Genomic DNA, 24,299 nt, shown 5'->3' with positions numbered 1-24,299 from the left:
AACACTTACTCGATGGGTAAATAACTTTTTCACCTAGGGGGAAGTCACTAACATTTGAATGGGACAAAAATGTCCATTTTCATTTTTCAATAATTAATTTTTACATCTAAAATGCTCATTGCCTTATTTATCTGGTAAATAAAAGAGCATGGGAAATGCACTTGCTGGGTAAGTCTTTCTTAGGAAACACTTACATGGGTAACTAACTTACCCAAAAGCAAATGGGACTTTAGAGATAGTACTTTTGATTCCCTCAATTTCTCCCAAAATTTCTATTGGCTTTCAGAATGCTATGTATTGTAGCTTCCATTGATTACCCAACAAATTCCATAATACATTGTCTTACTTTCGATCATTAGTTCATTGCCTTTGATTCCTTAACAAAATGGTTTTATGTATGTAACATATCCATGGCAAAGGGATTCTCATTCTATAATGAGACAGGATCTATTCCTCACAAATGGGCACCTCATAGGTACATCCACCATGTATTGAGAACATCTCTTGTGAATAATAATTAACAAGTACGGGAGATGTTTCCAATGCATGATAGGATGTGCATGTGAGGCGCCAGCTGTGAGGAACAGATCCGGTCTCGTCTATAATGGTCCAAGTGTCTAACAGAGTAATAGATAGATTTTTAGATGGATTGAACCAATTGAACCAGTCGATTGAACCGTTGACAAAAAATAGAAGGGCAGAGTGGTTCCATCGATTTTTAAAACCTTGTAACGAAGTTTATCAGATACCTCAATTATTTTCCATTCCCGTCCCCATCTCGGTATACCAACCCGATCGGTTTGGGGACGCCGGATACAAAAAAACAAGTTATATTATATAATGACAAAGAATCAATAGATTAGGTACCTTTATACTCTAAAGACAAAAACGTACCGTCTGGTTAATTATTAGTCAGTGCCTCTTAGATGTGCCTAAAACCGCTATCTATAATGCATTGGGACTTTTTGTATTGAAGTTTGAAACTTGAATATACATCCAAAAAGAACAGAACGGAAGGTTTTTAATATAGCGGCCTAGCGGGGAGCCGGGGACCGGGGGACGAGTCAGTCGGGGACCGTAGGTCCGCAAGCCCACAGAGTCAGAGATACATGAAACCGTAGGAGTACTAAAGCCCGCTATATTTTTGGCATGAAATTTCAAACCGGCTTGTTGAGCCCGCCCTTGTTAAATACCCACATGGAATTCAAACTCACTTTCAAATCCACCTCAGACCATTTATGTCACACTCCTCCCCCATAGTCTATCTCGTATCCCCTTTTCCCACTCGAAAACTGGTACTCTTGAAGCTCGAAACACTCTACAACGGAGTCAAGCGCGGGCTTGTTACAAGCTGACGGTTATCTACTCAGGCGAGATTCCATGTGAAGTTTTCAGATCAGCTGCTCCAAAGTTTACTGGTGTTTCTTGGTTTTACACATCTTCACACTTAGGGCTTCATTTTCTCTTTAACGCACTTACTGGCTGTTCACCGCAATGGCTTCTGAAACCCTAGAAGAGAAGAAATCCGACGATGGATCTCCTGTCAAGGAGAAAGAAGAGGGCAAAGAGGAAAGCAAAGAACACGAAGAGGGAGTCAAGGAGAAAGCAGAGGACGGAGAGGAAGACAATGAGAGAGGAGATTCAGAGATGGCGGTTAAGGATGATACTCCAGAAGAGAAAGAGTCCGAAAAGGTAGAAGCTGCGGAGGAAGAGAAAGAATTGAAGGAGAGCGAGGGAGGAAACAAGAAAGTCAAAGTGAGTCGCAAGCGCGGTTTGAAGAAGGGTGGCGACGAATCAGAAAAATCCGGGGAGGACTCGACTCAGAAGAAGCAGGCAAAGAGGAAGTTGAGCTCGGATGAACCGGTTACACCCGTTGAGAGACCCGTACGAGAGAGGAAAACCGTGGAGCGCTACTCAGAGCCATCGTCCGAGAAGGTTTCGGCGACTAAGGGGTTTTCTATTTCTAAGGTAGGATGGGCTGTTGGGCAATGGGCAGGGATTATTTTCTTTTTAGCTTGTTGAGCTGGTTCTTGCTTTTTAATTCAGGATTTGAGTTTTTGCTTAGTTGGAATCTTATGGTATTTCAGGGTCGTGGTATCCCGCTCAAGGACATTCCAAATGGTAAACATCATTGACAATAAAAACATCCTATGTTCTTCGTCTATCCAGTATTTCCTTAAATGGTGATTCTTGTTCGTCTCTAAAGCACATTGCAGCTACTGACGTGAGTTGCAATCCAATTACTAAAAAGGATGCAAGTGGATGTAATTAATTAATTCATGACATACTTGACCGGGGAAGTTTGTATTGTATCGTTTTCCCCATGCCAAGCACAATCGTTAATAGAAGTGTATATATTGCATACATATATGGGAGGTGTTATGTCAATGACAAATGCTGAAACCATCTTATGAGAGCTACTATCCTAATGTATTCCACTGTTTTATTGTCATGGTTGCCTAATAAGTAAGCCTCTAATATGCTAGCTATGGTACTTGTATATGTTGGGGTGCTGCGTTCTGTTATTTTTAGTGCAGTTCCCTACACCTCATTCTTGTCCCTGTTTTATGTTGGTTATGCAACGCCTTAGTGTTTTCAAGTTATTTTAACAATACCTGTTATTCCACTTCTATATAGATAAGACCTCGTAGATATGCAATTTTGCTCATTATATTTTGCTGTTGTATACCATTACAAGTTGTTTCTTATCTTGTTTCCTTTCCCTTCCCTCATTCTCTCTTGCTTGCTCTCTTATAGAAATTAAATTTCTTATTTTTCTTCATATTTCTTCATATTTCAATGAGTTATAATGTGCAATATGTCACTTTGAAAAAAATGAATGTTTAGTATAATAATTCGTGCAATGGAAAAAACAGGATTCATGTAGTTGACCCAATGTGGCTGTGACAAGGCTTAGTTGAGTTGAGTTTGTGTAAGAAAATAACGGTTATCCTTGTTCTATACAAGGACTTTAAGAAGCCACATTGACTAAAAGAACAAATACCTAGGTTGCTACCTGAGAAGAAATTCAATATAATGCAACCATAACATTTATCCAATTCAATAAAATGCATTTAAAAGCAAGAACCATATATGCTAATGTCAAATAAAATGATTGAACTATAAAAAACTTTCATATATGTTGATTGATGTCATTAGAAAAGGACTTTGTTAATATAAAAAATCTGAAGTACATGTAATAGCCCCTAACATACACAATATAATGTAGGTTGGTATGGCATGCCACAATACAAATTACTCTCCCTACATCTTCTCTGACCAAGGAATCACCTATCATATTTATTGATCTTGAGATCCAGTGAAGTGGATTTTTCCCCTTTGGAAGCTAGAGACCTGGCCTCTCTATGGGATTGTTTAAAGACACAGTCCTCAGTGATAGTGCATACATTGTTAATGTTGACGAACTTCGAATTTGCATTTAATCTTGGGAAAGGGTCCGTATGAACTCTCCAAGATTTTGTATTGTGATCAGTGATTTAAAAGAAGGCGTGCCTAGGCGCACATGCGAGGCACATTTTGGGATATGCGCCTCGCCCTGGTCCTAGGCGCACCCCTTTCAAAAGGCGCGCGCTTGATGCGCCTTGCGCCTCAATCCAGGCGTGCACCTTTTTAAAATTTTACGATTTTTGCTTTTTTTTTTTGAGTCTAACGGCTGGGCTAGAGGCTCTGCCCCTGGACCCCCCGACCATGCCTCTCGAGGCAAGCCCGAACAAGTATATGTTAGGGTCTGAAATTCTTATTTCTCACATAAAAAAATAATGATTTTACAACTTTCATTGCCTTTTAAGAGGATATTTTATTGCAATGAATGAATGGACAACATCAACAGATAGGGGGTTCTCTCCTCTCCGGTTTGCTCGGGCTTGCCTCGAGGGGCGTGGTACAAAGGTGATTCATAGAATCAAGAATGTAATATGTTTTACATCACATTACCTACTTAAAGCAATGCAATTAAGGACAAATAAGATATTGTGGGTTTTTCATGCTTGAAAATGCTTTATATGTTTTCTTTGATTTTTAAATTTTTATTTGAATACACTCTACATGTTATGTTTATGTATTTTAATTTTAGATAATAGGTTTTTTAAATCATTTATTTTAAAATTGAAGTTTATATATTTTTATTAACATTATGTTTAGTATTTTTTGATTTTTTTTTCATTTAAAAAAAAGACATTTTTTTTGAATTTTCTGACTTATTTTTTTGTTTTTTTAGCTTTTTTTTTGTAATTTTGCGCCTTTCCTAAAAAGGCGCGCGCCTCGCTTTGTGCCTTGTGCCTCAGGTGCAAATTGGCCCTTGAGCTTTTTTTTGCACCTTGCGTTTTCAAAACACTGATTGTGATTTTGGAAACTGTTCTCAACTCAAGGGTGGTGTCAAGGAACCTAATATACACTTGGCTGAAATAAATTGTGCAATTTTGGATGCTGGTTTGGTTTTACCAGAGCAAATGATTCTGGAATTACATGATCCAAGTCTGAACTGTAGGAAACGTGAAGGGAAATTGAAAAGTAAATCCTGATTTCATGGGTTTAAGTCGAAGAGTTGGGCCTTGGGGGATTGGGAGCAGGTCTAGGAAGGTGGGTGGGGGTTTGTCTAATGCTATATGATTGCATTATGTGATTAGGAGGCTGCTTTAGTGTTGACATTCTTGCAATATGGAGAGATTTCTAGAGGGTGAATGCAAAAAATTCAATGAGTTGTGTTGAAAATTAATGTGATTCCTTCTAACTATTTCTAGGGAAGAACATTTTATTTGGTGAGCCATACAAGGGGATTAAATTTGGAGGGGTTTTTGGAAATTCAGTGCAAAAATATGAGAATTTTTGAATATGGAACTGGTGGAAAATAGAGTTTTTAGAGGTTATTTTTGAAAATTGCTTTAGTAGGATGAAAAGGAACTTAAAGCGCAGTGATAGCTCAATGAAACCTGCTTTATACCAATGTTTGATAGGGATAATTTAGAGAGAAAAGTTTTTCTCTAGATGAAGTGTGAATGCCTGTGTTAATTGGACATTTATGTGGGAATTGGAATTTTACATGTGTCCAACAGTTTGGTTCATCAAGATGAGAAAGAACAAACTTGCATACGTGTCTAAGGAAAAGTAAACATGAACTTTAGTCAACTTCCAACGAGATGAGAAAACATGATCAAGCCAACTTGGCCCAAGTTGCACCTCTAGTTGGCACATGGTAGTTGAACTCAACAAACTTGTACTAGAACTCAAGACAAGAGAGAAGCAGAAGAAAATCGTAGGATCTCTCCTAAGGTTTCTAGAATCATTCTAGACCTTTGGGTATTACTCACCAATAGTCACACAAGCACAAAACAACTTTTGAGAATTCATTTGTCATGTTATTCCAGCATCACATTGTACATGTTGTAGGGGCCATTTCTTGGTGTAGTTGTAAAATCTCAGGCTTATATGTGTGGGTACACATGCTTGACTCTGATGGTGGCCTTTTGATGCAAAAAATGTTGAAGGTTTGGGCTGTATTTAGTGCACCCATTTCACGACCCCATATTATTTGGATCAGCAGCTGAAATCAATTTTTTACCAACTGCCTCTTCAGGTATGTTAGTAGTGGTAGGAATCATATGCAGCTTAGGGATTGGAATAATAGAAGAATCAAGTTATCCATGGTATGCAATGAAACTATCTATGTTCAAAATAAGACTAATCCCCATGGTTATTTCTTGTAAGCCTATTTTCTTGGCATATTTTAGTGGTCAGAGTCTAAGCTTCAATTGGGATCCTATGACTGGAAGATTTAAATTCAATAGGTGTTTTACTGATGAATAAAGTGATCAAATCCATTCTAGGTTGGGTTTAATTAGTGAAATGGGGGCTAGAGGAGATGAAGGCCTGATAAAGATGAAATAGAGTAATTTGGAAAGACAATTACATGCTGAAAGGGTTTACATGGATTTAAGGTGATTTAGTTGAGGTTCCTGAACTATTTATGCCCAAGCATCCTAGTTAGAGAGAAAAGAAGCCAGGTTTTAAGATTTTTTTTAGAATTAGAAGAACTCTATCCATCAATAGGTTCAAATTTGAAGGATGGGAAATAAGTTAGACAGTCGCCCTATGGTTAGAAATCATTTGTACGATTTAAGAAGAACTCCTAAGTGTAGTTGCCTCACACAAGTCAACTTCCAGAAGCGAGCACTCTAGTTTCATTTTTTTGACCTGTAATATACTGTTGTTTACAACTATTTATATGCTAACACAGCTGGGTATTGCCCAATTGAACTTAAAAGACCAAACAACCTTGTATTTTTAAAACGAAAACGCTGCCTCTTAGACTGACCTCTAAATTAAGTTACTTAAAAACAACGGTATATAAATCCTAAATGACAACTACAATCAAAACTTACTACTAATTAACTACAATCATTTCATGTTGACTACTTTATGGGCTGTTTATGATTTCCATTACTACCATTCATAGCTTAAATAAGATAATAACTTGGTGCATCTTAATCTTTTTAATGTTAGTGAGGGTTGAGTTTTTACCCCTCCCTTTGTTTTGTAATTTTCTATCATCTTTTTCTTAATGAAAGTTGTTGTTATTGATAAAAAAAACTTGGTGCATCTTCATGGTTGTTACTCACTTGGCTTTGTTTTTACTCTGCGTATTTGTGATCATATCATCATTGTTTTGATTCCTTGTTTGAACTCTTGGTCTTGTGGGAATGTTGTATATCTGGAGGAAATTTCTGTAGATGTTACTTCTTATAAAGTTTTAGGTTATCCCTACCAGTCTTGTTGGTTCCTGGTTTGAACTCTTGTTCCTTATTTGCAATTTTTTTAATGTTCTGAGCTGTTTCAGTGGCTTTCAAATTGTCAAAGAGAAAGGGCGATGAAAACCTTCAATTGCTTCACACGATTCTTTTTGGAAAGAAGACGAAGGTGATCAATCCTTTTTGATGGTTCCCTAAAATTGATTCCAAACTTTATCTATATGGTTCTTAATTTTTTGTTGTTACCTTGCCTAATTGTTGGAGTATTGTCACTCAATTTTGATATTGGCTGTTAAATATCCTGCAGATTGTAAACACAATACTTTTTTGCAGGTACATAATGTGAAAAGAAACATAAATCAGTTTTCTGGTTTTGTGTGGACTGAGAGTGAGGTACTTTATTTATTTTTTTCCATTTCCTCTTAAAGAATCTTATTTTTTGTTTTTCATATGAGAACATTGTGCCATTTTGCATATGGTTGGCAATGGGGTGGATTAATTGGGTAACCTTCTCTTACCCGTCATTATTGGTTGTGCTTGTATGCAAGCAGACTCTGATTGAGTTTGATTTAGAGCACCTAAGACACCCACATTGTTTTTAGAGAAATACAAGCGGACTTTCTAGCTTTGGTGAGTTAAGAATAGGGTATTTTAATGTTCTTCTCTCAAGCCATCTCTCTTTCCTCGTGCCTGTATCATTTTCCTTTTGCGGTTGCATGGATGTTCTTTCTTTCTCAAACCATCTCTATATTAAATGGATCTCATGGATGTTCTTTTCTTTTATATTAAAAAGCCATCTCATTTTTCTTCTCTCAAGCCATCTCTCTTTCCTTCTAAATCTAAATTAGTAATGTTCTTTCTTTCTTTCTCTTTCTCTTTGTTTTTTTTCTTCTTTCTTTCACTTTCTTTTCCTTCAATTTGTTTTACTTTCCTTTCTATACATTTTTTTTTTAATTTTTTCTTTATTTTGTCTTTTTATATTGGGTGTGCCTGAGGTGTACACCTCTAGCACGTCTCTTGAAAAAAGTGTATGAGGCGTATGCGTCTTGCACCTGGGGCATATGTAGGGGTGATCTTTTCAGCTCGGCCCGGCCAAGCCCGGCTTAGAAAATCCAGTCTTGGGCCTAGGTTTTTGGTAAGGCCTGACTCGGGCCCGCGATAGGCCTGCAAAATTTAGGGCCGGGCTTGGGCTTGGCCTGGATATTTATAAATAATATATATCTTTATGTATATACGTTATTTAAAAATATTTGATGATTGATGTTTGATATATTAAACAGAGATTAATAGAGATTTGTAGGAGATTAAAGATTTTAATCCTACGGTCTTAGGTCTTACCAAATTCTAATCTAGTATTTAATGAAATATAGAAATTACTAAACCCTAATTATTCTCGGCTCTCTCTCTCTCTCTCTCAACAATTTCACAAAACAATTGTTGTGCCTAATCTCGCTCTCACCAAAAGATGAATCTTCTAGTGATGAAGACTTCCATTGATGAAGATAAATCTGAAGTTTAGAGTGGTTGCAAGTTTTGGGTAAAATTGAAACCATTTTCAATATTTTATTACTTATTTATTTACATTAGTTTGAACTATTTTTCTTAGTTTGCTAATATATTTTTTATTTCACTTTTTATTTGTAGGAGGTAAGTGGAAGATGGAGCCTCTTATAGAGATGTTTAAAGTTGTTTTGTGGATATTACATGACAATGGATGGTTTTTTTTGATAGATATTATAGGTTCTAGGTTGATTTTTTGTTGATAGAAAAATTGGTTTGTTAAAATTATCATTTTTTAGCATAGTAATACCAATTGAAACTTATAAATTGCAAGGTATAATTATTTAATTTTTTTTTTTTTTTATGTTCGAAGCTTTTATCTTGATGTTAAGTTTAAAGTTTCTTATAGGTTACTATAGACTCCACAACAATAAGTGAAAAAAACTACAATTGTTTAATTTTGGAACTGAAATACAATAATTAGGCCTGGAATCTTGGCCCGGCTCGGCATGGGCCCATGTAGGGTTGGGCCCGAGCTTATATTTTTTGGTCCATATTGTTGGCCGGTCTGGTCCAGGGCCTAGCCTAAGCCCGTTGTTATGAAGGCAAAGCTTGACCTGATTCATCAAAAAAAAAAGGGCAAAGCTTGGCCTGGCCCAGCCCATGATCACCCCTAGGCATATGCCTTAGAGGTGTCAGTGCCTCTGGCCTATGCCTTAGGTCATTTTGGGGGTGCCTTGCCTGGGGGCGCGCCTCTAGGCGTACACCTTTCACACCTTGAAAACACTGTAATTAGAACATCCCTTGCTACACTTCCCCTCCTATCTCTATACTCTTTTATCTCTTCTATTTACTTTAAGATGTTCTGTAGTTCTACCTTACTGATATCCTTGCCACCCACTTGGTTCATGAGTTGGTGGGTCATGGTTAAATTTGCTCTGGCTAGGTATGGGGTGCTTTTCTTAATATGTCTAATGAAAGTTACCGTTTCTGATAAAAAATGGTATGGGGTGCTTTCCTAGTTTTGCAGATAAGGTTTGCATTTTTTCTTTATATTACTAATTTAGATCTAGAGGAAATGTAAGTATTAAGCGGTGCTATTTGTTGCTTTGCAAATCAAAATGGTGATCTTTTTTAATCATTAATTAATGTTCTCTTTTTTTGCAGGAAAAACATAGGGCAAAGATAAAAGAAAAGCTTGACAAATGTGTTAAGGAAAAGTTGTTGGATTTCTGTGATGTGCTTGATATTCCTGTTAACAGGGCTGCTACAAGAAAGGTTGGTTACTATTTTATAACTCTCTTTGTGGTCTTTGTAGTTTATAAGCATTAATAGATATTTTATAGCATGTAAGTATACTTTCAGGAAGAATTATCGGTGAAATTATTGGAGTTTTTGGAATCTCCCCATGCAACAACAGAAATCTCTCTTGCTGACAAGGAACAGGTTTTACACTACTACGTTGTTTAGACTTTTAGTAGCGATGATGAGTTTGACTTATGCATTAATTGATTTGGTTGGATTTTTTTGAAGAACTTTGTCACTTATCTCAGGCGCAGAAAAGTAAAAAACGCAAGAGAAAGACACCATCAAGTACAAAAAAAGCATCTGGAGAAGGATCTAGCAAGGTCTGTGTTATGTGAATAATGTCCTTCTTTGGTTGAAATTGAATGTTACTTGTATGGCACCTAAATATTTCATTGTGTTTGGCAGACGCATAACGACTTCATTCATGAGTGTTCTTTCCTTTTGTTGTCAAGAACATATTCTTGCTGTTCTATCAGCAGCCCTACCTTAGGAGATTATAGATGTTAAAAGTTTTGTTATGCTTAGCATGGTGTAATGTACTAAATATTTCAATGTGCCGGATTTTGATGCATTTGCTAAAGCCTTCATCTGAGAGAATGAAGTCTTGTTTCTCTATGTTTTATTAAACTTTATTTTTTTGCTTGTATTTTGTGCAACTTAGACTATGTTCAGTTAAAATAGTGCTCTATAGAATTAGTACTTGAAGCTTGAAATTGATTCTTAAAATCAGTTATTAGAATGACTTTTGAGCTCAAGAAAGAGGTCAGACACTTTGAAATATTATTGTACATCCAAGCTTAAAATTGTTTCTAGAATCACAAAATTCATCACAATTAATTTTCTAAAAGCATGCCAAATGCAGCTAAAGTCTCTTTAATTTGTGCAGTATTTTTCACCGCATCAGTTTTTGATTTTTTAACGAATATTTCTGGATTTGCACTCATGTTTTATATTAGTGAAGCATTATAATTTATGGGCTCTGTAGATCTTGGGTGGTCACTTTGATTGTTGAGGGAAGGTATTGCTGGTTTAGGACTTATCAATAAAAGATATTGCAGGTATAGGGAATAACAGCAAACATTAGGTCCATATAAGGATGCCAATGAGTTGGGTTAAGTGTTAAACATGCACTGAATTGGTCATATTGGATTAGGGTTAGATTGGCCTTAGTTGAGTTTTGGGTTTAGATTTACCAATGCAAACATTGCATCATTGAAATATTGTTTATATTCGTCTTGGTGAGTTTACCGATGTGATTAGATCCACATTTGATTGGAATATTAATTGAGTGCAAATTTTAAAACTTGAATATGATCCACTTCTGTAAACGGATAATTTGAATCTCAGATAACTGGATTGGATGCCAGATTGGGTTTCAGATTTATTTGATCCGGTTCTGAGAAAAGAGCACTCCTTTATCAGCAGGAGAACTTTCTATTAAAATAAAAAAAGGTGGTATAAAAGTTATATACATGAAGGCAATTAACTAAGAAAATCTGTTCACCAGCATTCTGTTCAAATGAGATATGGAAAAGATGTCTCTATGAGTTTGACTTGTTGAATAAACAAAAGGTTTTTGGCAAGGTACCAACGTTTGAACTATTGACAAATACACCTGATACCAGTCATATGGTATACAAGTGTCACGGACCTATGGTAGTGTTAATGACTGCCACTAAAAGGTTATAGTGACAGTTTTAATTTCCACAACTATAGCTCCATCATTGCCGGCATAGGTCAAGAATTATAAAAAAAGGTTATTGATTATTTTCCATATGTTTTGAACAATGTTTTAAAAGTTGTGCCTCAGGTGTGCCTAGGTGCATGGGGGAAGTATATTTTAAGCTATGCGCCTTGCCTTGGCCCAGGTGCACCACTTTCAAAAGGTGCATGCTTGGTGTGCCTAGGTGTGCCTCTCGTGTGCCTTGCGCCTCAGTCTTGGTATGCACCTTTTTATTTTTTTTTGTGGTTTATTGCTTTTTAAAGGATATTTAAGATCACAAAAACATTTCTTTTGGGATTAAGATTTTTAAGAGCCTAAAGTTGACTTGTTTGTGCTTGCCTCAAGGGTCTTGTTAGAATGGTGGTTGTAAAATTAGCAATAAAATATGAAACATTACAGTAACTATTTTAGATAATGCAATTCAGAAAGAAATGTAGAAATTAAAAGTTTTTTTGATCATTATAAGAAGTAATTTTATTATATTTACTTATAGAACAGATGAGTACAAATCAAAAGATAGGGCTTTCATTCCCAAAAAGCAAACTCCAAATTGCATTAAATCCCAATACAGTTGTTGCCTTCCAACCAAGGAACAAAATTTTATACGATACACCCTGTATCGGGTGTATTGTATCATATCTTTTGGATTCTGAAACACCTGTTTACAGGCAGGAATCCTTTCTTTTTTAATAAAAAAATATATAAAAACTTATATAATAACCAAATTAAAAAAAAATTAAAAAGAAATATAAAAGTGCCTGTTTTTAGTACCGATACACAGAGATGTATTGATACTTTGAACCTTGCTTGCAACCCCCTACTTAGCAAGGGAATCGGCAGACCCATTTGCATTCCTTCTTACCCACTTGAATTCAGCGTTTAGTTCTCTTGCATGCTTTCCACTTCCCCGAAAGAATGTTTGAGTGTCCATGGGGTATGTCTTTTACAGTTTACCCATGATATACTTAGTTTTGAGTCATCCTCCACCTCCACCTGTCTGTAACCCTAGTGTTTTGCCAACCTAAGACCTTTCATTAATGCCTTGAATTCCACCTTGGAGGAGTTACCCATTCCAATTACCACTGAATATAATGCCAAAATCCTGCTTTCAGAGTTTTTGAATACACTTCCTATTCCTGCCAAACATGGATTTTGGAAGGAGCTCCCATCGAAATTCAGGTTTATGTTGTTGCCTTCAGGAGGTTTCCACTCCATCCTCATTAAATCTTTTTACTCTAGAAGATTTCTAACTCCATCCAGACTCTTAGTTAAAATATTATTTACCGAGAACCTGGAAACAGTCCAAGTTTTTTAGTCTTTACTCTTAGTTAAAATATTATTTAAAAGTTTGATATGATTGAATATGTTTTGTATGCTATTTTTTATTTTATTTTTGCACTATTCACTTTGAATATGTTTTATATGCTATGTTGTGTGTTTACATTTGTGCTGATAGGCTATTTTAAAACATTTAGTTTAAAATTAAATCATATTTTAATTAAAAATATTTTTAATATTTCCCAATTTATTTTGATTTTTTTGTTAATTTGTGCCTTCCATCAGAGCATGTGCCGCGCCTTCCATCAAACACTGGTTTTAAACTCATTTATTTAACAATAATTTATGCCAAAAATGATTTTACCTCAAATTTTATAAAAGTTTTGAAAATTAAAAGATATTTATGATGTGTATTCTAAATTATTTTCATGAGAAGAAAGAACTATGGGATGGATATATCAGTGATCTATCAAATTCATTGATCTAACAACAATTTGATGTGCCCTTGTAGTGAACTTTTATTACATTGGAAACTCAAACATTATTTGATGTATGATCAGTAAAATTATTGTATGATATGTATATGGGAAAATCTTTGATGTAGAAAAGATATGGTATGGAAGGAGTTCTGTCCAATCAAAACCCACCCATGAATTTTTGTAAATAACACCTTGTTCCCTATTACATTTATGATTCTGGTTTATTGGTCAGTTGTTTTTTGGATATCATATCTTTTCTATATCATAGTCGAACCCTATGTATATATATCTAGACTCTTGGTATTGTTGATTGTTATGTATCTCTTCATGTGAACTATGAAAGTTTGTATTCTGTTTATACCTTATTTGTGGGTTTTTCAACTATAGATTTATTGTTGGTGTGATTTGTTTGACTTTTTGTGAGATTTACAATAGTTTCCTCAATGTATCTATTTGTATCAATTTCTCTCCACCATATCCATTGTATCCAAACATATCAGGATATGCATAAGCCTTTTGATTTGATACTTGATGTTGATACTTTGATCTTTGCAAACAACTATAGTGGTAGTTGATATAATTTTATGATTGAAGTCCACAACAATCTTGTCTTTTTGGATTATGTTTTAATGCTTGCTTATCTATTGAAGTATTTTGGGTTTTCAAGATGTGCCAGTGGGTCTTCAACATTAAGAAACATATTTATTTGGAAAAAGAAAGCGATTTTTTGAATGTTTTATTGCTAATTTTGTCTGGTAGTTAGGTTCGGACAACATCGTTAAAGTGTTTTAATCCTTGTGGTAATCTCTATCTATTGTGACAATATTTTGTTTGTCTGTTTGTTCTTTCTGCAAATAGAAGCGGATACGAAGCACTGGAGTTGATAAAAAACAAAAGCGCAAGGCTGAAGAGGAGGTTGAAGATGAGGATGAATCTACTGACGTAAAAGCTGATTCTGATGAAGGTGATGATAGCGACAAAGTGCAAAAAGAAAGTGATCATGATGCAAGTGATTCAGGGGAAAGTGAATCAGAAAGGGAGGAAGACAAACCAAAGGGGCAGAGACAAAGCAAAAAGGTGTCTGCCAAGAAGAAAACCAAGGACACAGAATCCAAGAGCAAGGATACATCTGCACCAGTCAAAAAGGGTACACCTGCAAAATTTGCTAAAAGCCCTTCAAAATCAGCAAAAAGTCCCTCTAAGTCTACTGTAGAAAAAGCTTCTGCTTCTGATAGAGTTTCCAGCTCACCTTCTAAATCTAAGGCGTTGTCAAGCAAAAAGCAACTGGGGTATGAAAAGAAAAGTGAGAAGAATATAACTACGTCCAGTAAAGACAAAACAAGCAAAAAACCAGGAGGCAAGTCTGCAGGAAAAATTCTTACCAAGGATCAAGGTATTTGTAATACATGCATGGCAAACGAATATATGACCCCCTAATTGGTTGCATGTTTATAACCCTTGTCCACATCTTTCACATTAAATATCTATATCTATGAATAATAGCCTTAGTTTTTTCCCTGTTTTTTTGCAAGTCTGGTAATTAAATAATTCTTGTTGCCAGATTTTCTTGGGTAATGTATCATATGTTTTGAAACAAGAGGGTGACATGGGAAATGGGTAGATGCAATATGTGTCTTATTTCTTCTCCGCTCTGAATCACCTCTTATAAGTGGGCTTTTCTTCGACGTACATGGTGAAACCAAATGAACATTGATGACTTACCCAAATGTTACCCTATTGGGCTTAGAAAATACAAATGCAGAGAACAGGTAAATAGATCTGCTGGGTCATCATGGTTTGGGCTGGACTTAAGACCTATGGTATAGGCTTTGGCCTGGCCTGAAACCCAGGACTGAGATATAAAGCTTGGCCTGGATTCTTGCTGGGTTGGGCTTTGTGTGTGTGTGTGTGTGTGTGTGTGATCACACACTCCATTCTGCTCTAGTGATTCTTACTGCAGAAATCATCAAATCACTGATACTAAATCAAGAGTAATCCATATACTCAATAGAACAGTTGATCGAAAATTATAATTGATAAAAGTAGTAGAAATAAATAGAAGACTCATTTAGGGATGTGACTGTTTTCCTTTTCTTATTTCCTTGTATTTGTCCTATGGCTCCTCAATGTGGAGTGCTTTGGACTTTACATGAGTCCACTTTAAAGAACACTTGTTCCTAAGTCTTGTGATGCTAGAATGGGAGGATGATACACATAAAGATCAATAGTGCTGAAAGTCTTGGATATATTCATGGAAGTTAAGAGTCCACCAAGTATGTGTGGTTCTTTATCTTCATGATCATATTTTGGTCAACTGCGTCTCTGTTCATGGCATTTGCTGATTCAAGGTGCTTCTTTGCTTCAAGAGTAGATATTATCACATTTAGAATGTGATTTGTTATCATGGAGTCTCATTCTATGCTCGAATATCTTAGGGAGGAGAACCGAGTCTAATGTACTTTTATGACCATGATTCTTTGCACTTGATAATAATCTTTCTAAAAAATATGAAGTTTGCCCCAGTGATTTAAAAGATGTGCCTTGGCTCTCAGGTGAGGTACATTTTAAGGTATGCGACTCGCCTTGGTCCTAGACATAGCACTTTCAAAAGGTTTGTGCCTAGGCTTGCACATGGTGCTCCTTGTACTTCAGCCCAGGTGCATGGTCTGAGAACCCCCTGTTTTCTAATGTTGATTCATTCATTTGCAAAATATCTTCTTAAAAGACAATTGACATTATAAAATCCATTATTTTTGTGTATGGATTAAGAATTTAGGACCCTAACATGGATTTGTTTGGGCTTGACTCGTGGGGCTTGGTACAAAAGTGGCTCATAGGATCAAGAATGCAAGATGTTTTACATGACATTAGCTATTTGAAGTAATGCAATTGGGGAAACAAAGAGATTGTGGGTTTGACATGTTCGGAATGTTTTATTTTTAAATTTTTATTTGAATGTGCTTTACATGTTATGTTTATGTGTTTTATTTTTAGATAATATGTTTTAAAACATTTATTTGAAAATTTAAGTTTATATTTTTATGAATATTATGTTTAACACTTTTTTTTTCCTTTTGCATTTTTTGGAAATGTCTGGTATTTTTCCCAATTTTGCGTCTTGCTTCAAAAAGGTGCACACATCGCTTTGTGCCTTGGGCACAAATTGTCTCTTGCGCTTTTTTTTCTGCCTTGCTTTTTTAAAACACTGGCTTGTCCTTTGTTCCAAGGGTGCAACAACAATGTTTTAAAACACTTGCTTTTCTGAGTGAGCTTATCATGGGATTGCTAAGGTTGGGAGGGTGGAAACCCTCTTTACTCACTTGCAGTTTGCTGACGACACGATTCTATTTTGTGAAGACGGTAATGTGAGCTTTATCAGGACTTTGAAGTCGGTGATACAACTGTTTGAGCAAATATCCAACTTGAAGGTTAACCTTGGGAAAAACTGTGTTGTGGGGGTGAATTTGGTTGTAGGAGAGATCAGGGAGAGTGCTGAAGTGTTGGGGTGTGAAGTCTCAGGGTGGCCTTTGAACTACTTAGGGTTGTCTTTAGGTGATAATCCTATGAGAGAGAGCTTTTGGAACCCGGTGGTGGAAAGGTTTGAAAAAAGACTGGTGTCATGGAAAAAGAAGTACCTCTCTCTTGGTGGGAGAATTACTCTTATTAAGGCCACGCTTGTTAATTTACCTATCTTTTTCCCGTCGGTGTTTAAAATCCCAATGAAGGTTGCTAATAGATTAGAGAAGTTAATGGGAGATTTCCTGTGGGAACCGGGAGAGGAAAAGAGGGATCATAGAGTTAGCTGGGAGATTGTTTGTAGGAGTAAGACATGTGATGGTTTGGGGCTTGGGAATATTAGGAGAAGGAATACGACTCTGTTGGGAAAGTGGTTGTGGAGATTCCCCTTGGAGAAGGAGAAGCTATGGGCTAGAATAGTGGCAAGCATTCATGGGCTGGAGCATAATGGATGGGACGTTGGAATCAGAGCTAGGATCACAAGCAATTTTCCTTGGAAAGCCATTCATGACTTGTTACCAATTTTCTCCCCTAATATTAGGTATGATTTGAATTCCGGTAACTCCATAAAATCTGGGAACAAACCTGGGTGGGGAGTGCCCCTCTAAAGGATCAGTTTCCTCTTTTGTTTTCTCTTTCTGATATGAAAAATGAGCCAATCTCGTCTTTTACCACCCCGTCCTCTTTCACTTCTGGGATTGGGTGGAACTTGGGTCTAAGAAGGGATTTGAGGGACTCAGACTTTGACAATATTTTGAGCCTTATTGCAATTCTTGATAACGTTGTCTTAGACCCCACTAGGGCGGATTCTAGAATTTGGACACCTTCTCCCAACGACATTTTTTCTTGTGGTTCTTTCTTCAAAGTTTTAAGTCAGTCCACTAGTCCTACCTTCCCTCATTTTTTTGTTGATGATGTTTGGTGCATAGCAATACCTCTTAGGGTTGGTAGTTGTTGTTGGGAAGCCTATCTGAAAAGAATCAACACTGGTGATCTACTCCAAAAGAAGAGACCCAATACTTGTTTGTCACCTCAGTGGTGTGTTCTTTTTAAAGAGGATGGGGAGATTGGTTTTCACCTTCTTGTGTCTTGCCATTTGAGAGGTCAATTTGGGAATGAGCTTTGTCCCTATTTGGATGTAGTTGGAATACCCCATCAGACTTGCAAGGCCTTTTTTCCCCTTCTTTTTTCAGGTGGCGGATAAAAAGGGGAAGGACAATGTGGAGAGGACTAAGGGCTGTAGTATGTTGGACACTTTGGGAAGAAAGAAACTCCAGGATATTCTCAGAAGCTCAGAGAGGAGCAGCAGATCTGAGGGCTATCATTCATATTAGGGCGGTACAGTGGCTGAAATCTTTGGAGCTTTTCACAGATTACAATGTGGATGACATGTTGAGGAAGTGGGGTGAAATTGCAAATTGCACACAGACTAAGTAATATGTGTGGCTTGGACCCCTCCACCTAGTGGATTCGTGAAACTAAACTTTGATGGGCGTAGCAGGGGAAATCTAGGACAATCGGGGATTGGGGGTGTTTTTAGGGATGAAAATGGGGTCATTTCTGCTATGTTCTCAGGCCCAATTGGAGTGGGTGACTCCCTTAGAGTTGAGATTTTTGCAGTTATGGAAGGAGTACAGAAAGCTAAGGAGTTGAACATCATGAAACTCTTAATTGAAGGGGATTTAGAGGTGGTGATAGGGTGGCTGATTAAAGATCACAATGGCTTATGGAAGTACAATAATGAGAGGTGGAAATTCAAGTGGCTGGTGCAGGAGATGGAAGTTAAGATACTTTGGGTTAAAAGATCGGCTAATTTCCTAGTGGACGGTTTAGTTAAAGAAGGGGCAGAAAGGGATTCACTTTTTTGGGATAAGCTGTAAATATAACGTGTTTTCTTTCTTTTTTTTCTTTTCTTGTGGTTCTTTGTTGCTCTTGGAAGATAAGCGTGTTTGTCTTCCTATTGTAAATCTTCTTTTGATGAGTTAATGAAAGTGTTATTGATAAAAAAATAGCAATTCATCAATATATGCATTAATGATAATGGTTTCTTCATCAAATTAACAATTAATGATTGGTGTTAGGTCTGGCCTGCATGGTTATAGCTAATGATTGGTGCAATCTTAGCTATAACATTAGCTTTGCCCCGCTGTAAATTTTTATACCGGTACTATCTTCTTTACCATACATCTAATTTTCAAGACCTTCTCTCTCTCTCTCTCTCTTGTGTATTAGTTAATAGCATTTTGCCACATTATGGATGGTTTAATACCCTAGGCTGATTCTAAATGAAATCCAAAGTCAACCTGTTCCCAACTTGGCCTAAAAACTTTGGGTTGGGTTAGAGTTAGGTCGGAGGTTCCATGGCTTGGGCTGGGTTAGTGTTTGCCTCAAATCATTCTGAGCCAGCCCAACATGCACCCCTAATTATGTCACTCCAAGATTCTGGTGAGGTACTCTAGGCTCCATTTGGAATACTGCGAATACAAATATGTTCAGTGCAAATACAAGTGGAGCTTGTGTATGAACTGTGCATATTCGTATTTGCACTCTCCCCAAATGGAGTGTATGGGCTGTGCAAATGCAAATCAATTTAGATGTGCTCTTTTCTTTGTGTATGTTATGTTTGTGCAAGATATGGACTATTTGATGTATACATTATTTTTTTGATGTGTTCCCTAATGAATGATTTATCTTTCAAACCATCTCGTGGGTTGGTGACTGCTAACAGTGGTTAAGACCTATTGATTTGGCTGCCCAAGTGGCATATTGTTTTGATTGCCAGACTGGCCATTGATTGGGTTTTCTGAGTGGTATGCTGGACATGCACATGCAATGTTGATCTGTAGTGGTGGTTTGCCATAATCCAATTATTTACTTCAGATGTTGAGCAATAAGATTTAGATTGGACCAGTGGCTTTCCACTTCTGGTGGGATCTTCTAATTAGGATGGTCAGTATGTTGGGCCTACTTTTTTTTGGCCTTTTGCTGTTTTTGATGTTGACACTATTATTCTTTTTATTTGTGTTTAGTTGTACTGTTCTTGTGCTGAAGCTTCAGCGGAAGTACTGTGCTTGGTGAAATGAGTATCTCTAGGGGGATTGTGGTTAAAATGCAGCCATCGAGTTTGAGTACCAAAATGCCCCTAGATATACCCCCCATGCCTATAGTGATGCTTCAGCAGCAAATCCAACTCATGAGTTTTGATGTATTGGTGTATTGGTATTTATTATCATCACCATTGTCTAAGCCTTGTCCCAACCCAATTGGGTTTGGTTAGCTACATGAATACTTTTTTTTGCCACTCTCATTGGTATTTATAGTTGGTATTTTTTTTTTTGTATTTATGTTGCTTAGTACTTTGGAATATATATTGTTTTTGGGACTTCATTGATGCTTTCTGTATGTTTTCAATCAGCAATCCTTTTTTTGTTTGTTGCAAATAAGAGCATTTTTTAAAACGTTTTGGGAATTTTGGCCATTTCATTTTGATACGCTCTTGATTGAGTGAAGCATCCAGAAAGGTACCTAATTGATATAAGGCCTTTCATTTATATAGACAGAGGAAAGCTCTAATGCTGGTAAATATGCAACCAATTGATGTCATGACTGCATCCTTCAAACTTCTTCCTATCTTCTGTCATTGCATGTACTGATCAAAATATTTGAAGGCTTCTTAACTGTTAAGCTTGTAACTTATCTGTGGGATGCCAGACCTAATTTTGTTTCTCTGCAGCATCATGGTTACAAGCTACCATGTATAATCTAAACTATGCAAGCTAAAAATATCAACCATGTCACATTTATTCTAAAACTTCAAGTGTTTCAATATGTCAGTGATGTGTTGGCTTTTATTTCTCACCTGTAACTCCTTTTCTAATCTCTTCCTTTGGAATTGTTAGAGAGGAGCAAAGCAAAGGTGAAGGGCAAGGTGGAACCAAGCAGAGAAGAGATGCATGCTGCAGTCACTGATATCGTCAAAGAAGTGGATTTTAATACTGTGAGTAATTTTTTCATTGTTTAATTCTATTTCAATTAGTTCCATTTGGCCTATCTTTCACCATCGTTCACACAATATGCCAACTGATTGTAATGCAGGCCACTCTGTCAGATATTCTCAGGCAGTTAGGTATGATTTCCTTGCACATTACAAGGGATTTGCTTTTTCTTTAGCCTTGTCTTCTCTCGCAGTATTTAGGCATCAAATTGCGAACGGAGCCATGAGTTTGGTCCTGTATTTCTTTCTACTTTATGTTTTATGTTCATGCTTGAACCACCTAAATCGTAAGGATATTCAGTGTAAATGGTGTTTGTGGGTGGGTGTGTGCTGTGTGGGACTTCTTTGGAGCAAACTAATCTAGGCCTGTCAGGTCTTGGATATTGCTTACCGGGTTTAATGGACTTGCCAAAGGCTGGGCCCAGTTGAACACGGGGTTGGTCTGGGTTGTTCTTTAGAGTTTGGTATAATGTGATCTAGTAGGCCCTGCTTATGACTACACCTTGGTAATGTTTTATTCTTCTTATAATGTGATAGGTACTCATTTTGGAATGGATCTAATGCATAGAAAAGGGGAGGTGAAAAGTATAATCGAAGAAGTAATAAACAATATGACAGATGAGGAAGATGAGGAAGATGCCGAGGAGGCTGACAACGATGCGGAATAAGAGTAGATATACTACTGTTGATGTAGAGTAAGAGGGATTTTGAGATAATGCAATCTAGATCGTTCTATTTGGCCCAGAAATCTCACTTCGTGGTGCGTTTCATACACATTTACAGCTGTACAAGTTTTCCTAGGTGATTAATTATTGTTGAGCATCCGTGGAACCATGTTTCTTGAGCATTTTTAAGTTGAATGCTGCTTCGGCTTGTATGTACTATAGAAGCGAATTTATTTCTTCTGATACCTTGTATGCAATGATTTGTATTTCTGCATCGAATGGACTATTTATTGTATGATTACTGATACTGGTGCGCATGAGCATTTGTTTCGCACATTAAATGCTGTTTTGCAGGCATCCGGATGAATGCCGTCTTTTGTTTTAGTGCTGCACTGGCTTTGGGGCTGTCTGTTCGGGAACGGCTTCAGTCAGGGCAAAGCCGGTTTGATCAGCCTTTACTGCTATGCGTTGAGAATGTCTCCGTATTTATATGCTTTATTTCATGGGGAGATATTCCCAATGCAAGGTATGAAAGACTGTTAGAACGGTGTGGGCATAGGTTTGCCCTGATGGAAGCCGATTTCGTCTGTTCGCCGGGTCTGGCCTAGTGCAGCACCGAGCATTTGTTTAGCACATATATGGTGTTTATATGTACTATTTTGAGTACACCCAACACAGCAGTCTTTTAGCATGACCTGTTTATTGTTATTTGTTGGAGTTGGACTGCCAGTGTGGGTCTGGTTTGGATCATTGTAGAGCACGGTTTGGATCACTGTGCGCGAAATAAAATGCGAAAGTTTACTTCTGTACCCGGTTCATTCCTCCCAACCCAGGACCTCATATAGCTAAGGCACTGTGCGCGAAATAAAATGCCAAAGATGTCTTTAATTTAGTCCGATATTTTATTTTGTTTTCCTTTTGGACAATGCTAAGATTGTTTTATAGTGACAATGTAGCTCTAGTTGTTTTGGTCTTTTCATATCTAATGAAATAACAATTTTATACATCTTATAGCTTGATCACGAGAAACTTCTATAAAACGTTGAATGGGATATGCATCTAAGATATTTTGATCTGTGGTCTTTAGCTTGTTTGGAACCAGATGAGGCTCAAAATGCAGAGCCTATTGATAATCAGAACTGAAGCTTTGAGTGGCAATACGAATAATATCGTATATGTATTGGTTTTCAGAGTTACTGAAACTCTGAGTACTAAGATCCATCAATTCAGGGGTTTGCTATTCATTTAAACGTTAGAACCCCTAATAATATCCATTTGATCATTATGGAGCTGAAAATGAAGTATCAATTGTTTCTCTTTTAGATGCTTGAAATTGAAATAAAAATTCAGTATTGAGTGCATCGATACTTTGAACCTTTGTGATACATTCTGATGTGTATGATGTATCTATTTCTACATTGACTGGCACATGGTGTAGATGGAATGATTTATGTTTATTGGTTTCACTTTTGAAGCACAGTTTCACTTATTATAGAATTATAGATTTGTATATTTAAATATATGAGATGCAATGCTATATTGGTGTTTACTTATAGAATTATTGGTTTCACTTTTGCTTGTATTTGTGTTTATATGAAATCTCCGGTAAAAACTGGGGAAATCCAAAATGTGTGTCTGTGTGTGAGAGAGAGAGAGAGAGAGAGAGAGAAAGAGAGAGAGAGAGGTTTTGATGTAGGGGTGCCCTGAGTTAGCGTTTTATTATGCTGCTCTTTTTTTGGTATTTCATTAATTCATTATGCTTCTTTGGGCTTAGGTCTTTGGGTTGGGTCCATTCAAATTTTGACAAAAGGTCAAGAGAAGCGCGTTCAAGTTGTACCCGTATTTTTTTATGGTTTGAAAGACTTACAAAATCGGTCTATGAAATCAATTAATTGAACAACTTATATAAAAATGTTTTTTATATATATTTTTTGATAATTTAGAGAAGCAAAGTAATAAAAACATAACAATTATTTCAGTTATTACATTTGATATGATATGCATTTTAGAAATTCTAATTGGTTTTGTATTTTTTAAATTAAGATTATATGTTTCCCTAAGTTATTAGTTAATAATTTAATTTACACTAAATGAGTAAATAGTCCATGTTTATTTTTTTACAAAAATAAAAATTTATCCAAAATTGACTTAAATTATAGTAGTGACTTTTAGTATATGTTTGGCATTGATGCTGTAGTCGCAACACCGTTTTCTAAGAAAATGGTGCTGCTGATGTGTGGCTTGGAGCATTGTGCCTTTATTTTTGTTTGGAATCGTTGCTGCCAAGTAGGGCAATAACAACTTCTTTTGTTTGGTACCAATGCTCTAGGAAACGTTTTCAGCACTGGTTGCTCTAACACCTATAATGCACCTAGATTTAGGGATGTCAATTTTCCCCATTTCCCCGATCCCCGTGGGGATCCGCCCCAAATGGGGAAGGGATGGGGATGATTTTCCCCCCACGGGGACGGGGATGGGGAAATTTTCATCCCCGTTAGCGGGGATGTCCCCCGTGGGACTCCACTAATATATATGTATATATATATTTGTATGCATACATTAGATTTGTATATATGTACACATACATCTATATATTGATATTTTTAAAAATATGGTTGAATATGTTTGAATATTTTCGAGTAGGATTGTAAATTTTAATTATTTTGTTTTTATTTTTTTAAATAAAATAAAAAACAAAATAAAATGATAACATTATAAAAAATCACGGGGAATAGGGATAACCTTGTCCTCGTTAGCGGAACGGGGACGGGGATGGAGAGAGGCTCCCCGTCCCCACCCTACCCCGTTGCAATTCATAGTTAGATCCCAATAAGGATCTCATCGACAAACTTGGGCCATGTCTAACTGTCGTCTCTTACCATCATTACAGCTCTTCAGCGAGCAGGATACATCCTCAATGAATTGGTAAGGCACCACCGGTAAAGGGTTCATGAACACTATATCTTTCTTGCTGTTACCTTGTCATTGGTTTTCCTCACTGATCAGCCTTGTCTACTTGGTCCAGTGGCCCCTTGCCTCTAGATTTATGAATCTTAAAATAGTTGCTTTTTG

The 24,299-nt window shown here is 36.7% G+C and overlaps 1 protein-coding gene across 1 annotated transcript; it reads left to right on the top strand.

Annotated features, from left to right (window-relative positions):
• The first annotated feature begins 1,218 nt into the window (after positions 1-1,218).
• Positions 1,219-21,532, top strand: LOC104592817 (DEK domain-containing chromatin-associated protein 1-like). Its single transcript, XM_010252319.3, has 11 exons — positions 1,219-1,968; positions 2,088-2,121; positions 6,854-6,933; positions 7,098-7,157; positions 9,432-9,542; positions 9,630-9,710; positions 9,818-9,892; positions 13,911-14,445; positions 20,468-20,565; positions 20,664-20,694; positions 21,100-21,532. The coding sequence occupies exons 1-11, from the start codon at positions 1,495-1,497 to the stop codon at positions 21,228-21,230; spliced, it is 1,710 nt and encodes a 569-aa protein (XP_010250621.1). The 5' UTR covers positions 1,219-1,494; the 3' UTR covers positions 21,231-21,532.
• Positions 21,533-24,299: the final 2,767 nt, after the last annotated feature.

Source organism: Nelumbo nucifera, chromosome 3, assembly GCF_055504915.1.
Source record: "Nelumbo nucifera cultivar China Antique chromosome 3, China Antique-T2T, whole genome shotgun sequence".
Classification (NCBI taxonomy): domain Eukaryota; kingdom Viridiplantae; phylum Streptophyta; class Magnoliopsida; order Proteales; family Nelumbonaceae; genus Nelumbo; species Nelumbo nucifera.
This window is presented reverse-complemented; position numbering and strand designations above follow the sequence as displayed.

What these genes read in the sequence shown, in the direction of transcription:
- LOC104592817 (XM_010252319.3), top strand. Translation starts at nt 1,495, where the DNA reads ATGGCTTCTGAAACCCTAGAAGAGAAGAAATCCGACGATGGATCTCCT. An exon ending in AGGGGTTTTCTATTTCTAAG is followed by an intron (nt 1,969 to 2,087) that starts GTAGGATGGGCT and finishes ATGGTATTTCAG; the next exon opens with GGTCGTGGTATCCCGCTCAA. An exon ending in AATTCTTACCAAGGATCAAG is followed by an intron (nt 14,446 to 20,467) that starts GTATTTGTAATA and finishes TGGAATTGTTAG; the next exon opens with AGAGGAGCAAAGCAAAGGTG.